General features: G+C 45.9%; 1 protein-coding gene across 5 annotated transcripts; it reads right to left on the reverse strand.

Moving 5' to 3' along the window:
* Positions 1 to 1,130: 1,130 nt before the first annotated feature.
* Positions 1,131 to 16,158, reverse strand: LOC149283198 (kinesin light chain 1-like). 5 transcript variants are annotated; one of them, XM_089497859.1, is made up of 15 exons: positions 15,898 to 16,158; positions 15,333 to 15,563; positions 14,669 to 14,747; positions 14,274 to 14,499; positions 13,747 to 13,834; positions 12,225 to 12,326; positions 11,746 to 11,919; positions 11,563 to 11,662; positions 11,166 to 11,215; positions 10,709 to 10,773; positions 9,745 to 9,853; positions 9,181 to 9,309; positions 4,700 to 4,830; positions 2,276 to 2,342; positions 1,131 to 1,196 (listed from the first exon to the last, which is right to left on the reverse strand). In XM_089497859.1, the coding sequence occupies exons 1-15, from the start codon at positions 16,156 to 16,158 to the stop codon at positions 1,131 to 1,133; spliced, it is 1,878 nt and encodes a 625-aa protein (XP_089353985.1). The 5 variants fall into 5 exon arrangements, with proteins under 5 accessions (XP_089353985.1, XP_089353983.1, XP_089353982.1 ...); XM_089497857.1 differs by having other exon boundaries at positions 9,154 to 9,309; XM_089497856.1 differs by having other exon boundaries at positions 9,181 to 9,324; positions 9,658 to 9,853.
* Between the last annotated feature and the right edge of the window lie 394 nt (positions 16,159 to 16,552).

A 16,552-nucleotide genomic window follows, 5' to 3' on the forward strand; every position in this document is an offset into this window, starting at 1 on the left:
ACAGCCAAGTTCATAGCATATAGTGAATAAAGCCCTAAGTACTAGGGATGCCGCCCGCATTGCTCACCCCCTCTGGCACTGAAGGTGTTAAAGTGGTAATTTACTTAATCCTGTCAATCAGGCGCAGCATTGGTTAAAACACAAAAATTAGCAGCATCTAATGGTAGCGGTACGCTGAATTTAACCCTGTACTACCCAGGGCAGCATGTGTACTGTATATGCGCTATAGCATTAGTTATACATTCCATCGGTTGTTTGGCTACAACTCCCATTATGCCCAGCCCAGCAGAGGAGTCTACTAATTATTATTTAGTGAACTGAACCGGAATATTCATGATTCTGGTTTAATTCTGTAAACATCAGGAGTCCGATCCGGCGTTATAAAGCGATAACCGTGGGCAGCGCATCATAACGCAGCGCTTCACAGCGCCAGCTGACATGAGACAGCGCTGACGTTAAAGAGACAGTAACGCTTTAAACGCGTGTGCGCTCTCTACAGTGTTATTGGGCTCGGTATCTAACGTATCACAGAGCCGCCCGCTGCTTAGCAATCCCTGCAACGGACATAAACACGTCGCTGCCCCTTTAATAACCGAAGGGGGGGTCTCAACAAGAGAGCGCGCGCGGGTAACAGCTTCCCTTTAAGAGTTAAACGCTGGCGGACCGGGACTAACGGGGACGAAGCCTCAGTATTTCCACACACACTGGTCTAGAGACAGACATCCACAAAAAGCAGCACACAGCTAATCCGATGACATCACAAGGGTCACACCATGATGTAACGGCGGTTTCTCCAATTCCACGTGTCATAGGTTGTTTAGCCGGCATTGATACTCGGCGGCTGTAACAGTTACTCAGCATAATACATTTCTACAGACGACAGTGCAATAAGCAATTTACATACAACCTATAAATAAAATTAAAAAAAAACTAATTACACTTTAATAAAAAATAATTCTATTTTGTTCTTTTCATTAGAAAAGTAGAAAGAAAAGTCCGTTTCTCAAACAGGTAAAAAGCTCCATAGAGAGGCTGGAGGTGAAGCCTAGGTGGGGGTCTCAGTGGGGGGGGGGGGGGGTCCTCAGTGCGTCTTCGTTCATAGAACTCTAGCGAGCGTCACCGCGCGAGCTTTAATGGGCCAGGTCGGTGTGACTAGCGCTCAGACTCCGCGAGTCCGTCAGACAATTATTTCGCTCCTGTATAGAGGAAGGAGGGAGAAAGAGAAAAGGTTACCACGTTGTATAGAATGTATTCCGCCAGAGGGCATTATCACCCCTTTAACACAAAAAATGCCAAAAATGGCTATTCTACACAGGGTAATTGTTTAAAAATAATAAATAAATAACTATGCTACACACAGGATTGTTAAAATATATAATAATATAAAAAAACAAAGATTGCTATAACTGGATAATCATGCCACACATAGAACTGTTAAAAATATATAAAATGGTTAAAAAAATACATTTTAGTCTACTAAAATTCTAAAACAAATGACTATATGATACAACGTGACAGCTTTCCTCTCTGACGCGTCGCCGTGGTTTATGGGGTCTATTCACCAACAGCGAGTTATAGTAACGTACAGGAGAGTGCTTGATTTTCAGGCATGCGCAACGGAGCCCTCCATACAACTCACATTTAGTGAATCAACCCCACTGATGCTCCAATACCAGGAGCCTAGGGGCTGGGGGTGGGGCTTAATGGCAGCCAGACTCAAGCTCCACCCACTGTCGCTATACACCCCTCCGATTAAGTGAATTTAATGGCGTGGGGGCAATTGGAACTCGAGCCTCAGGTTTCCCTGTCCGGGAATCGCACATGGAAGCAGTTTAAGTTCCGTCAAATATTAAATATTAATAAAGGCGTCTTTGTAAAAGGTAACTAAATCCGCATCAAGGCCGGTACTGCATTTCAGGGGCAAAATGTTACATATATCTAAACGCAGGAGGGGGCAGTTACAGGGATGCTGGATTTAGTACGCAAGACATATTACACTCGCAGGCGTGTGCACCGCCAAGCACAGATATGAATTAGTCGGGCAAGGCTTTAATGCGGGGTTAGTGGGTAACGGCGTTACAACAAACAGGTTTCAGAAAAGCACGGTGAACGAGGACGTTTAAACGCTATCAGTCGGTGAAGACGTCGGGTTAGCGTCCCTTTTCCCTCCTAGCGTACGCACAGCGCGTGTTCCGGACCCTAAGCGCGTGTTCCGGACCCTAAGCGCGGATCTAGGTTCTATGCGATGGGGAGAAAACAGGGTAGTGCTTCTTACTTGCGTGAGATCTTCGGCAGCCTTGCCACCCGTGTTAAGAACATTCAGTGAACTGGCACGCTTCATGCTGCAACCGGGAGAGCAGACATGCAAGGAACAAACCATTGAGAATCACTCACAAATTCACACCGGCAATGCCCCCAACCCTGAGCCGCTTTAATACCCCTGGCTGCCTCAAGAGCGGCACGCGGGGGCAAGATTTCTAATAATACAGTCACAATGATACAATGCGTGTTTGCCCTCGCTCCCTGCTTACATTCAGGTTATACGAACACGCAGAGCACGGAGCATTTAAAAAAAAAAAAAAAAAAAAACCTACTACAAATCCTAGAAACTCAGCCGACAGTCACAGCCCTGCCGCATACAGACTGGAGAGTAAATTACGCCATCCGTCTATGACTCAGCATTATGAGGGGCTGACCCCAAGAGCTTCTGCTCTAAGACGGGCACAGCGGGTCCTATATGATGTAGAGGAGACCCCCACGTAATGCGAACTGAAATATTTTATCATATCTTCCAGCTCCCGGCTTAGTGAATACAGCCCTTTACTTAAAAACTTATAACCCTATCATATATGACTTAGCTTTGGTAAATCAGATATGAAGCTTAATTAAGTATATCGCCACCCTACTCTGTGGTGCTGATTAAAGCCACCTGAACCTTTGGATTATTTGCTTTCCACTTTGGAGACCTTATGCACACTTAATGTAAGAACGAAAGAATGAAAAAGAGAGTGAGAATGAGGGGCGCGAGCACAGAGCAGCCTGCGAAGAACAAACACAGAGACAGGTTAGCAGCACATCCACGGACTCCTCCGCAGAACGGACCCCGGACAGTTATTAGAGGGGGTCAGCGGCGGCTCGCACTAGCATCCTGCGCAGTTACCTAAATGCCAAATGCTTGTAATAAGGGGAAGGGGGAATAAAACAATCAATCGAGATTAAACCTTAGTTCATTTATTAATAAATATCATCTACAATCTATACAGGCGAGTCGTAAAAACCTTTTTAAGGGCATTTCGAACAGCAAAATTATGTACAGGATTAACATCGAAGACGTCTTATGATCAAAATTTCTGCTAAAGTATATTTATATGCACACACATATTATACATATATACACACACACACACACTATCGTTCAAAAGGTTGGGGTCACTTAGAAATTTCCTTGTTTTTAAAGAAAAGCAAATTTTGTCCATTAAAATAACATGAAATGGATCAGAAATACAGCGCAGACGGGGTTAATGTAAATTACTATTGTCGCTGAAAACAATGATTTTTAATGGATTATCTTCATAGGCGTACAGAGGCCCTTTATCACTCTCATCAATCCTGTTTTTCCAGTGGCTTTGTATCACTCCCATCACTCCCGCGTTCCAATGGCCCTTTATCACTCCCATCACTCCTGCATTCCAATGGCCCTTTATCACTCCCATCACTCCTGCGTTCCAATGGCCCTTTATCACTCCCATCACTCCTGCGTTCCAATGGCACGCTGTGTTCATTGACCCAAGTTTAAAGGGCGGATCATGTCGCAACCAGAAATTTGTTTGTTTTCCACGAAAACAGCTCTGTGACCCCAAACTTTTGAAACGGCCGTGCACATATAGAATTATATCCTAGATAGGACAATATTGCACATATACGCCGTTAGTGAAAGATATTATATTATATGATTCCCGTAGGTTTTCACAGGTTAAAACCAGCGTGAACGACAAAAGCTTACAGACGACCCAATTAGTGGCATTAATGGCTTGAAGCTCCTCAATCCAACCGGTCTCCGAACGCAGTAACCGCTGAGTGCCCGTAATCTGCGCCCAATCTGCACACGGGGTACTAATGCTTTAGTAAATACGGGGGATTTAGAAGCTCGGGGGACAGCAGAGAGCTCCTGTAGGCTTCTATGCGTTCCGGGTTGGAACCTCACCAACACCAACGTTCCAGAACCTTATCGGGGAAACGGTACAGCCGAGTCCTCTAGTAGCCCGGAGAGGTCTCTGCTACCTTTGATGGCTACTAAACACATCTTAACGCTGGCGGCACCTCGCAGGCGTATAAAGCCAGGACCACAGGGGTTTAGGGGTCCTATCTCCTGACCTCGGTTACCCTTTTAGACCATATCATCAATTACAAAAACATTGCTCAAGTGTTACATACACCAAGTCAAACTTCTCCAGTTGAAGCTGGGGAGGACTAAAGGAGGACTATTCCTGCTGGGGCAGATCTTGTATAGCTAGAATACTATTTTACGGGGACAAGAACCCCAAACCACCTTTTTTCAGGGTGCGTTGCGATTCCGCACGCTCTCCGTGACAATGAAAATGAATGAATTTCCCACGCAGTAAACAGAGGGTATGTACGATTCACGCGGACACCTCGAGTGCTAATCTACAGAGCCGCCCCGCTGGGAACGGATAATTACCCCGGGTTCTTTGGTTCCCCATCGCGTGAACTTCCGCCTTTTAGTTTTCTAACAAGCTTCTCGCTGCTGCGCCTAATAGAAGCTCGGAGTTTGCTAAAGGAACCACTCCGCTTTAAGGATCCGGTGCCGTCCTACAACAAAAAAGGGTTTACAGGCATGAAAAAGAGGGGTTAATCTTACAAAACAAACACAAAAAATTCTCACCAAGAAAACAGATAAAACGTCCAAAATATGGAAAGGAGGCCCAAAAAAACATACTAAACACGTTCAGAATCCCGTTATTATAGGGCATTAAAAATGTACCACATCCATTTACCGCCAGCTTACAGAATTCAGATTATTATTATATATATTTCCCACGTTAACGGTCGTTAAATAATACGTTAAAAAAAAAAAAAAAGTTATTAATTTGTTTTGGAAGCTTTCTAAAATCCAGTGGAGGGAACGCGACAAGCTGCAGCCGCTGAGACCAATCCTTTTGAGTATTAAAAGACGTAAAAAGAAAAGACCCCTTAAAATTTTTATGGTGACCCCCCTTTGCAAATGCATTGGAAGATTCTCATCGTGCTCGGAAATGATTTCAATGCGAGTGCTACTGATTGGATGCTTCAAGCAGCCAATCGGTGACAAGAATCGATGGAGGACAGCAGCTGCAGCTTCTACTTTAGGTTAGCGCTTCATTCTTTTTTCATATTAAAGTATTAGCGTACCTTAATATGCATTCTACTTTATACATCAGTGTGGTTAACAATGGAGTCATCTTACCAACCCCCCTTCCATCGCCCGGGGGTTATAGAAGCCTGCGTTGGGCAATGCGGGTGAAAGAAGAAGAGTCGAGGTATTAAGAGACACAGCCATTGGTCGGTTGGGACAGCGTTTATTAGAAGTTAGAAAGACATTTACACAAATCACCAAACACATAGAGATTAGTATGAGAAGCACGACTGCCGCCAGTCACGTTAGGACTTGGAAGAGCTCTAGCGCCTATAGAAGTTAGCTGCAGAGATCCAGAAAACCACATTGATGGTAACCAAACGGCGGGCCTCCGTCAACAAGCACATGCCTTGGTTCTAGAGCAGACGCCATCTGTTCCGAGGCCTTGAGATATTGGAATTTGTTGCCTACGGTGACTTTACGTTATAACACGCTGTTTTATGAGCAGATTACGGTTCCTTGAGGGTAGCTTACGGTATGGCAAAGCTAAAAGGAGTACAGGTTATTAAGAAAGGAAAAAAAAAATAGACGCTCTAAGAAGTGTCAGCTCAGATGCCCAATTTACAAGGTAGCTTGAACAGGAATCCTACTAGAAGCAGCTAGGACACAGTGTTCAGTACTGGCGAGAGGTTAAAGCTGTGAGATGACGCACACCCTTCATGCAGGACACAGAGTTAGAGTCACACGGGGTACCTAGGCCTGTCGGATAGAAAGAGAGAGAGAGAGAGAGAGAGAGAGAGAGGGGGGGGGGGGGGTGAGGAGGGAGAGCGAGAGAGAGGGGGGTGAGGAGGGAGAGCGAGAGAGAGCGAGAGAGAGGGGTGAGGGGTGAGGAGGAAGAGAGAGAGAGAGAGAGAGAGAGGGGTGAGGAGGGAGGGAGGGAGGGAGAGAGAGAGGGGTGAGGAGGGAGGGAGAGAGAGAGAGGGGTGAGGAGGGAGAAAGAGAGAGAGAGGGGTGAGGAGGGAGAGAGAGAGAGAGAGGGGTGAGGAGGGAGAGAGAGAGAGAGCGACAGAGGGGTGAGGAGGGAGAGAGCGACAGAGAGAGAGGGGGGTGAGGAGGGAGAGAGAGAGAGAGAAAGGGGTGAGGAGGGAGAGAGAGAGAGAGAAAGGAGGAGGAGAGAGAGAGGGAAAAAAAAAAAAAAAAGGGGGGTGGGGGGGAGAGGAGAAGAGAGAGATAGAGATACCATGAAACTGTTGAAAAAAAACAAGTCAACAGTTTCCATTCCAGAACGTCAGCCACCTACAGTATTTCTAGGTCGCCTCTACTTGTCAGAAACCGACCCGCTGAATGAACAACAAAAAAATGAAAAGAAAAATACATAATGGGAGCAAAAAAAAAAAAAAAAAAAAAAAAAAAGAGCATTATTAGTGAAGGTCTAAAACTGTCACGAGATAACAAGCGGATCCAAGCCCTGGAACCTCCCATCTCTCCTAGAAATGTACTTAAGGTCCCATTTATTTATTTATTTATTTTTTATAATGAACAGCTCTGACATCACATATGCTGCATATTTACAAAAAAGTGTGATGTTTAAATATAAATGTAATATAAATGTAAGAATTAGGATTGGAGACCATCCGGAATGTGACAGTTTTATGATAAGGATGATAAACATGCAATATTTATTTAAAAATAATAAAAAAAAAAAGGAGAAGGAAGAAATGGGGGGGGGGATCAAGATATATTTATGTAAAATAAAGTGATGCTCAAAATATCTATTTATACACATATACATATATACACACATATATATACACACACACACATGCACTAAGATTGTGCAAACTCCGGGTTTAACAGGTTTAGGTCCCGTTGGCATTCAAGCTGTTCGATGAATTATCTTTAGATCAGAAGGTTACAGAAGAACGTTTAGAGCCGATCGGAAGGATCTAAATATTTAAGCGATCGGAACGGTCAACAAAAGGAATTTCGCTGCGTTACATCGGTTCCGAGGCCAAGCGAGAAATAAGTGGCCCTCTAACCTTTGCCATTGGGGTCAAGTGGCCCTAAAATGTGTACCTCGCTACAGCTATGGATCAGGCTCATGAAAGAACACTAGGGCGGGGGAGAGACGCAGATCCGAATAAACGTTGGTGACGCTGACCGTCGAGGTGAAAGAGAGAGTCATGCAGAGGATAGAGGACCGGAAGCCGGCATGCGAAACAAACTCTCCGCAGGGAGATTTACGTGTATTGGACTGCAAGGCCATCGAGTCTGCCTCGGGATAATGGGTGTTGCAGCCCAAAGCTACAGGTCAATGCCCCCCCCCATGCTGCGGACTAAAACAAATAACGGATGCGGGGGGGGTCGGTAAGAAGGATGAAGTTACAAGCAAACTAAATCCACATGAAAAACTGAAAGGTACGTGGAACGTGGTACATTTCATACGCAGAAACAAAAATAAACGGGAGAAGTGACGGCAAAAACAACCTTCATAATGGGAAGGCATCCGGCTCTTCTCCGGCTGCTGTAAACTACGATTCCCATGATGCTCTGGTACAATGGCCAGCAGAGCATTATGGGAGTTGTATTACGCTAGGAGGCAGTGAGCGACAGACCTAGAAATAGTGTGAGAATTTTAATCCGTATCCCACAACCCACGGTTAAGATGAAAATGTCAACTCCCGACCAAACCCTGCACCCAAAGCATGTGACCCCCCCACCAAGCCCTACACTCCACCCCCTCTCCTGATAAAAGCCACCCACTCTAGAACCACCCTGCCATAAACTCCACCCGTGCCCAAGCAAATCCCCCTCCCCTAACTCCACCCACAAACCAGCAAATCCCCCTCAACTCCCCCTCCCCAACTCCACCCACACACTTTCCCTCCCCATGCAAACCCCACCCCCTTGCAAATAACTCCTTAGTAAAAGGCTGAATCCACAACAGGCAGAGTTTAGCAGAAGAAAGGGAGAGCACAGTACACAGTTTAACAATCAGCGAGCGCAAGCGCCCCATGCTTATTATTCACTCTGCACCAGTAACAGGAAACCGAGTGAAAGTATAACAGATGCTGATTGGTTGTCTGAGAAAAGAAAAGGGGGGGGGGGGGACAAAAAAACTACAGCGCTGCAGCATATGATAGCGCCATACACGTCAATAAATCATTTTTAATAAGCAAGCAGCCCTGCACTCTGCATCTACATAACACAAACCACAATGAACGGCAGTCCATACAATAAAGTAATGACAGCCTCTATTATAAGGATATCGGATACTTGTGCTATACAGAGGAGACACTGAAAAGCTTGTGTATAGGCAGAACCGAGCCGTGATTGGCCGACGATCTGCTCGCTCTAAATCAAGGTGTAAGACTACAGAGAAGCTTATTCTAAATGGGGCAAAATGTGAGAAGAAGCCATGATCTAAAAACTAGAGGGTCACAGTCTAGTGACTAGTGATCGATAACTGGAACGGCCTCCCAGCATAAGTGGTAAAGGCTAATACAGTGAGGGAATTTAAACATGCATGGTATAGGGCAAAGTCATGTATCTGTCTATAAGTCCAGGGCAACCAACCCCGGGGGGGGGGGGGGGGGCGGTCCCTGCCTAGCAGGGAAAGGGTTATAAATCCAGACCCCCAATCAGCACTGTAAGGCAGATAAAGCTGTGAAAACATTGAAGTTTCAGGCAGAGAGGTTTCTTATAATTGCATCGATTGATTAAAGCAGCATGCGGCTCGTGTTAATGAGTTTTAATCACAGAGATGGAGGAGCGACTGGCGGACTGTGTACTGCACTTACCCCGTTCCACTCAACGCTCATACTCACTTCCTCCCCTCCGTCTGGGCCGCTCTCGTACTTAACCACGTCCAGGCTCTCCCGGCTTCGCCGCTTCTCGATGCTTTCGGGGTCGTTTAAGACTTCGGCCACCCTCTGCTTGTGGACATTATCGAGTCCCTGTGAGACACCACCCTTTAGTTACAAGTAAAGGAAGAAGCTCCTGAGACATTCGCAGAAGGAAAGTTATGAGAGAAGACAGAAAACGCGCATCACGGGACGGGGAAAAAGAAAGTAAACGGCCGGAAAACGGGGGGCACCACAAAAACACGCAATTCCAACGCAAAGACCGCGGGGACGCATCATACGATAAGGGGGCGAACGTGGACGCCGGAGCATGCAGGGGCGCCTTTCAAACCCTCAATAACTTGAAAAAAAACTTCTGCGCATATCTGAAAAAATGAAACCTGTCCCTCCAGCTGGAAATGCCAGCGATAAATGTTTTCGGTGGCCATTTAAGCAGGGGACGGGCGCTGTAGCTGGTGGGGATGGTGGTGCCGTCGCTGGTGGTGCTGGTAGGATACTTGCTTTCAGAAAGCCCCAGTCCCAACGTACCTGCTTTCGGGACCTCATTGCTGCCTCCTCTAAAGTTTCAGCAGCTTCAAACTTGCCCTGACGCCTGTAAAGCGCCCCCAGGTTCTTCAGCGTCGTGGTCACTGTTGGGCTGTACAAAGATTTACGGGTGTAAAAGATTGCATTTTAGCAAATTATAATATTAACCCATTCATATCATAGAGTATGGAAAATTCTACGTTGCACCATAAATCGCGATGGTTTCGGCTACAGATAAAGCAAAAAACGACTAAATCCCCCTCTGCCGCTAGACCCGGATACACAAAGTATCTGCGGAGGAAAGAGTATCGCCCTCTTCTTTTTTGTTTTAAAGCTTTGGGTTATCTAGAATCCTCTAAAGCGTGGCCCTGCAGCACGAGACTCCTGCGGCAAACGAGGTCATAGAAGAGCCGATTATCGAACATCCTCCAGCAAATGGCCCAAATTGCTGATAATTTAATAATTCTCCATTCTCTGATCGCCGGCGGCTAGTGCTACCCAGACGAGGGGGCGCCAATTACACGGAATCCCCAACATAGCTGCCCCAAAATATAACAAGGCGCTGGGTGGGATAAGGTGGGACCTGCCCCGTAAACACGAAAACGGATTGAAAAAGGTATGTTAGAAGTTACAAGTACATGACTTTTTCCTACACGCTGAAGGAAAAGAGCCATAAACGATCTCTAAGCATGATGTGAGTGGTGCAGTAGGCAAACTGCATCTTTATTATGAATCCTCGGGGGTTTATTCACTAAATAGAGATTTTGCAGAGCCAATCACTCTTCTGCGGGGGGGGGGGGCTCAGCTGGCCCTGTAAAACGCATAGCTAATCATTTCGGTGCCAACCGTCTATGAAGTACATAGTTGGCTAAGTGTATGCATCTCATATAAGCGACGGCATTGTAGGATCACAGAAATCACAGCCATGTCCCCCTACCTATGGTGAGAGCATACAACCATTACTTACCTATCCACTTTGCATGCTTTGTACCAGCCGCCATACTCCCCAAACGTCCCATCCTTTTGCTTCCCCTACATCAAAAATAAACGCGGTCAGAGACGAGTACGGACTGCACTGCGTTAACACGAAAGCCAAACGCTCGGATTATGTGCCGGAGAACGTAAGTCACTCACTCGGTTTTTAGCGAATTACAGATAAATCATTATTACATTTGGAGTTACATACGGATACATTTAACACAGCGGCCCCCGTCGCCCGGCCAGGAGGAAAGGACGAAGGAACAGATTAGATCGGGCACGGCCGCAAGAGATCAGACACAGCAGGGTATAAGCCCTCTAATCTGTGTAGACTCAGCACATTAATATATTACAGACTATACACCCGTACATACACACACACGCACACAGACACAGGCTCGCAGACACACACACACACAACAGAGCAAAGCAGGTCTTATCGTTACCTTGAATTTCTCTCTCTCCTCTGCGTGCATCCATATTGGTTTGTTTTCATCTAATACCCAAAAAGAGACAAAAGCACGAGGTTTAATATCATAAGACGATCGATGTGTATCCACCGCAAGCAACACAGCCCTGCCGGTCCTTACGCATCCTTCTTATCTCAAGAACACAACCATTTCAGACAGCCGTCTGTCAATCGTTTTTTATTGTAGAGAAAAGATACAGAGAGCTGGCAAAAGAGGCTTTAGCTGCTCAGCTAGACCAGAAAAACAGGCAAACAGCTACAATTAGACCCATTGTACCGCACTGCGGAATATGATGGCGCTATATAAAACAATAACCACGATAGCCATCAGAAAAACGAGTATACGTTTGGTTATTATAAGCGAAGATACGGACCGTCGACGGAGCCAAACTCCCTTTCGTGCGCGCGGGTGAGGATCTCCTTGTACAAAGTCTCCGCTTGCTTGAACTTGCCTTGCTTTAAATAGCAGGAAGCCTGAAAAACACAGATAATTATCACACGTGGAAAAGATGCCAAAAAAGCCAACGTGGGGGGCGGGGGAGAAGTAAGATCTCTACCAAGTTGTTCTTTGTTTTGGCCACGTTCGGATCATCGGGTCCCAGCTTGGTTTGGTAAATCTCCAGCGCCCTCTGATAATAATATTCGACCTCTTCGTACTTGCCCTGATTCTGGCACAGTAAAGCCAGGTTGTTTAACTGCTTGGCCACGTCTGGGTGATCCTTTCCAAGCACCTGCAAAGCACGGCACGAGTCAGGGGCGCTGTTCTTCCACCCCGGGAACGGTTCGGGTAACACATGCATTCTGTCGACATTAGCCATGGTGGAACTGGATGGCACCGAGCAAGTACTTTGGGGTAATAGTTACCATTCCCTGCCTTCCTATGTTAAGACCGCTATCTTTAAACCACACTATGGGTTCCTTAGAGCTGTGACATTCAATGGGGATCTCTTATGGATCCATACAGTTGCGGAGGGTGCAGACGGCCAGCGGGACAGCACGGCGCATGAGCGGCGGGTACTCTGCATCAGGGCGTTACCTTTTCCCGGATCTCGAGTGCCCTTTTACACAGCGGCTCGGCTTCTCGGTATTTCCCTCTCTTCCCGTAAAGCACTGCAAGGTTATTAAGAGTGGCGGCCACCTGCCGGGAGCAAAACACAAAGGAGTATTCAAGAAGAGCGATGGCAGTAAATCCATTTATAAAAGCACGAGGACTCCAAAAGGAACACACATATAACATACATATATATATATTCTACCGTTTAGAGGTTTGGGGTCGCTTCGCTGCTTTCATGGAAAACAAGGCTATTTCTGGCCGTAAAATATTTGCAAAAGGGATTTCTAACGATCAATTAGCCTTTTAAACTTAGATCAGCACAGGAGTGATGGGAGCGATAACCCAAACTTTTGAACAGTAGAGTGTGTGTGTAATATATATATATATATATATATATATATATATATATATATATATATATATATAGTATTATAACATATCAAACAGAATTAAGCAGGTCAGATTAATAGCTTGGAAAACTCAAGAGCTTTTGGGATGGTTTTAATAGACAGGCGGAGGCCATTGTGTTGTTGAAACATGTATTAATGTATACCGCCTCTTTTAATTGTTGCGTTCATGAGCCGTCCTGATATTCCGGCACCATTACACATCAAATAAAACCGGATCCGGGTGTTAAAATATCAAGGACAATATCCAGCCGCGCATCGATCGGCAAACCCAGCCAACCCGGAACCTCCACCGCCGACGGGGGTTTCTGCTCGTTGACTTTTCTTGAATGAAATCGATTAAATGCTACAATCGCCAAAATCAAAAATCCAGCTGTTTACATGCAATGATTTATGAAATCAGTTAAATAAATCAGATGGAAGATTTTTTTCTCTCCAATATTTCGTAAGATGACTTATAAAGCAGCAGTCTGTCTCATAACACGAAGAGAGCAAATAAGATGCATCATGAAACCTCCGCCTGGTCCGGGTGTTTAGTGGATGAATCACATCTCTCGGCTGCTTAAAACCAGACAAGGGTTGGACAGCGGCTACCTTCCACCCGGCTCTCAGACCACAGGTCTCATCACCATCAGCCAACCCGGTAACAGCCAGGGTTGGCCAGCCATCGTCAAGACACACTTTAGTCCCTGCGTGGCAATTAAAGTCATCAGATCTCGTCGTCCTCTTCTTCTGAAAGCTTTTTGTCTTTGTTTGCCCTATAAAAAGCTACCAACTTCAACTGAACGTCGTTTACGAGCTAAAGGGCTGCCTTGTTCCCCGTTAACAGGTCTTGAGTGACCCGCGATACAAAGTAATTATTATTTTAGACAGACTGTCTTAAAACGGTGCGGATAAGACTGCTGCTTTATCAGACAGCTCAATCGACAGCCGGGGATCCCGGATCGCCACGCAGGCCTACCTTCTACCTGTACCAGACGGCCGGCTTACAAGAAAACCATCCTAACGAGTTTAACATTAAGAAAAGAAAAATAACCGAGTCAGATTTCGGTGAAAAGAGGACGGTGAGGTCACGGGGCGAACGGTACGGTACTTACGGCCGGGTGATCTTTGCCCAGTGTTTTCTCGCGAATAGCCAAAGCATCGTTCAACAGGTTTGCGGCATCTTTGTACTTATTCTGATCCCTTTAACAGATTAAAAAAAAAAACCTTTTTATAATAATAATAAAATAAATAATAATAGTTGTTTATGTTACAAATAATATCTATAATAAATATTGGTGAATGAATAAGCCAGCAAAATATCTGTAGATAAATGAAATCCCCAAAAATCTAAGTAAATGTTCTATGCTATACGGTATAGAGACGAGCTATTCCAATACCCTGCTTACCACTGTATAAGGAGGCAGATCTTTTTTTTAAATATAATCTCTGCACCTTATTTTATAGAACGTAACGTGCATTTTTGTTTTGCCGGGGGGGGGGTGTTAAAGTTTCCAGGAATCACCTTCATTATGTAACTTTTACATTATATAACTTTATCATAGCGTAACAGTTATTCCCCCACCCCCCGATTTTTGCTTTAAAAGGCATGGTGGATCATCTGGATGAAGAAGGGTCTGACCTGTAAACCAGAGCGAGTATGTTGAGCATCGTGGCGACATCTGGGTGGTCGTGGCCGGAAGTCTTCTCCAGGTCTTCGAGTGCCTGCTTGCAGAGGGGTACAGCAACTTCATACCGGCCCTGCGAGGCGTACTGAATAACCAGATTATGGAGGGTCCTTAACCTCGCGGGGATTTCGTATCCGCCTTGCTGGGCCGCGGCGGCCGCGCTGCTGTGTTGCTGTTGCACTGCAGAGAACACATTCAATGTAAAAAAAACAAAAAACAAACACTTTGATACAACTTTATTTTGGGGGTAGATCGAGTCCCACTCTTGTTTGATTTGGGAAGGTAAACAAACTTTAAGAGTTAAAAGCAGATCCCAACGCGGGGCCCACGGGACTACAACCGCACTTACTTCCCGGGCCTTGATCATCATCATCATTGGGGAACAGGTCATCCAGGGGCTCCTTGGAAGAATCATTGTCTTTGTCATCCTAAGAAGAAGTAGAAAGAGTGCATGGATGTGCGACGACACACGTTTCATCTCATGGCGTGACAGTAACCACTCGCAGGCAGTCCTAATAAAACAAGCAGATGTGCAGGTACAGCGTCTCGCTACGTTTTAACTTTATACTATCACTGCTGGTATCACCGATGGAAGTCTCCTCTGCTTTTAAAATCTGCACGTTGGTCAGACCCTGATCTCGAAGGAAGGAGCTTTGCCAGAAATAAATTAATCCCCCCCCCCCCCCATCAGACAAATCTCCTGCAGGCTCCTCGCTGGCTCCGTGTAAACAGCAGGAACGCTCAATTTTAATATCAGCTGCTCCATCTCGCAAATACGCCCCCGAGGCAAAGTTTACTCGGAACGTCTTGATTTATTAGATGTGCCGGAGCGAGGGAAAACGTCGCCCTGTATGCAGGAGAAACTAGCTGGCATCTGAAATATTCGCCAACAGTCAGACTTGGAATCTTCCAAAATGACAACATTTCCTCCTGGAAGCGCCGACTGGTTTTATTAAAGCCTCATAAAGCCCCAAATCCTCAAAAACAAACGAAATTAAGAAAAAGTGACTTACCGATGGAGAAATGTCGTCGTCGTATTTTTTCAACTGATTCATGAACTCTAGGTGTTTCTTCTCCTCCTCGAGTTGGGCCACGGACTGCTCGCTCCTCTGCAGCTTCTGCTGAGTGTTGGCCAGCTCGTCCCGCAGCCACTGGTTCTCCTGGCACAGCCGGCGGACTTGGGCCCTCAGCTTCTGCTTCTCGGACTCCACCGCGTTCAAGTGGTTCGATAAGGCCATCATCACCTGGGAAGGGCAGATATCGCGTTTATAACACAGAAGCCCCACGCCAAGAGTTAACGGACCTGTCCTTCAGCTAAAAGAGGTCAATACATTAAAGGGTCAAGAAGGTGACCTCTGGAGAAAACAGTAGGGTCCCTAAAAAATTATGGACATCTGTCAACCATTGTCAAGATTGTTACAGATGAACGTTCTAGTAAGGGCTTATAAACCAAGGGCCAAAACATGTCCAAGGTTGGACTAAAGGGAACATTCCATGTTCTTCTCGGGAACATTCTCTCCACTCTTTTAATTCTAATGAGAAACACATAGCGTGTCTTCCAGAAGGCCTGGGAATTACCTGCGCTTCGCTCAGGCCGAGCTCCAGCATCTCCAGAGACTTGCGGATCATGTTGGATTTCTCCTCCACCAGGTTGCTCTCGTCATCTTTCTTCAAGCACTTTAAGGTTTCCAGTAAGCTCTGCAGGATGGAGTTGTGCTCGTTCTTCAAAGCCTCCAGGCCCTGGATTACTTGCTTGGTCTTGGAAATAATCTCATCTTGCGTGAGTTTCTCCAACTTGTCTTCCTTTAGGTACACCATCGTGGACATGTTGTCATACATCCTGCGAAGGCAAACCACGGGTCACCACCGACGCCCAGGAGGAGCAGTGTCATTTATTATAGAAAATATTATAAGTTAATGGGTTAATATAAGGAGAATCAGTGCACAGTCCCAACTATTTACCAAAAACGACATAACTAAAAGTGTGTTTCGCAAACAGGAAACCAAAATTACGGAAACGAGACTCTTTGGGAGTAAAATAAGTAACGGTCAGCAGCTGTTGCGCAATTCCTTAAAGAACCCATCGTGCGAAACCAGAAGCCGTCACACATTTGTCTTCGGCACAGACGGTAACGGTAACCAATGACGTCAAAACACCCAGTACACGCGGAGCCAAGACGCGCCACAGCCGGGGCCACCGGCAGAGCCAAGACGCGCCACAGCCGGGGCCACC

The sequence above is a fragment of the Sceloporus occidentalis genome, unplaced genomic scaffold (assembly GCF_023333645.1).
Source record: "Sceloporus occidentalis isolate IW3139 unplaced genomic scaffold, rSceOcc1.0.p SCAF_109, whole genome shotgun sequence".
Taxonomy (NCBI): Eukaryota; Metazoa; Chordata; class Lepidosauria; order Squamata; family Phrynosomatidae; genus Sceloporus; species Sceloporus occidentalis.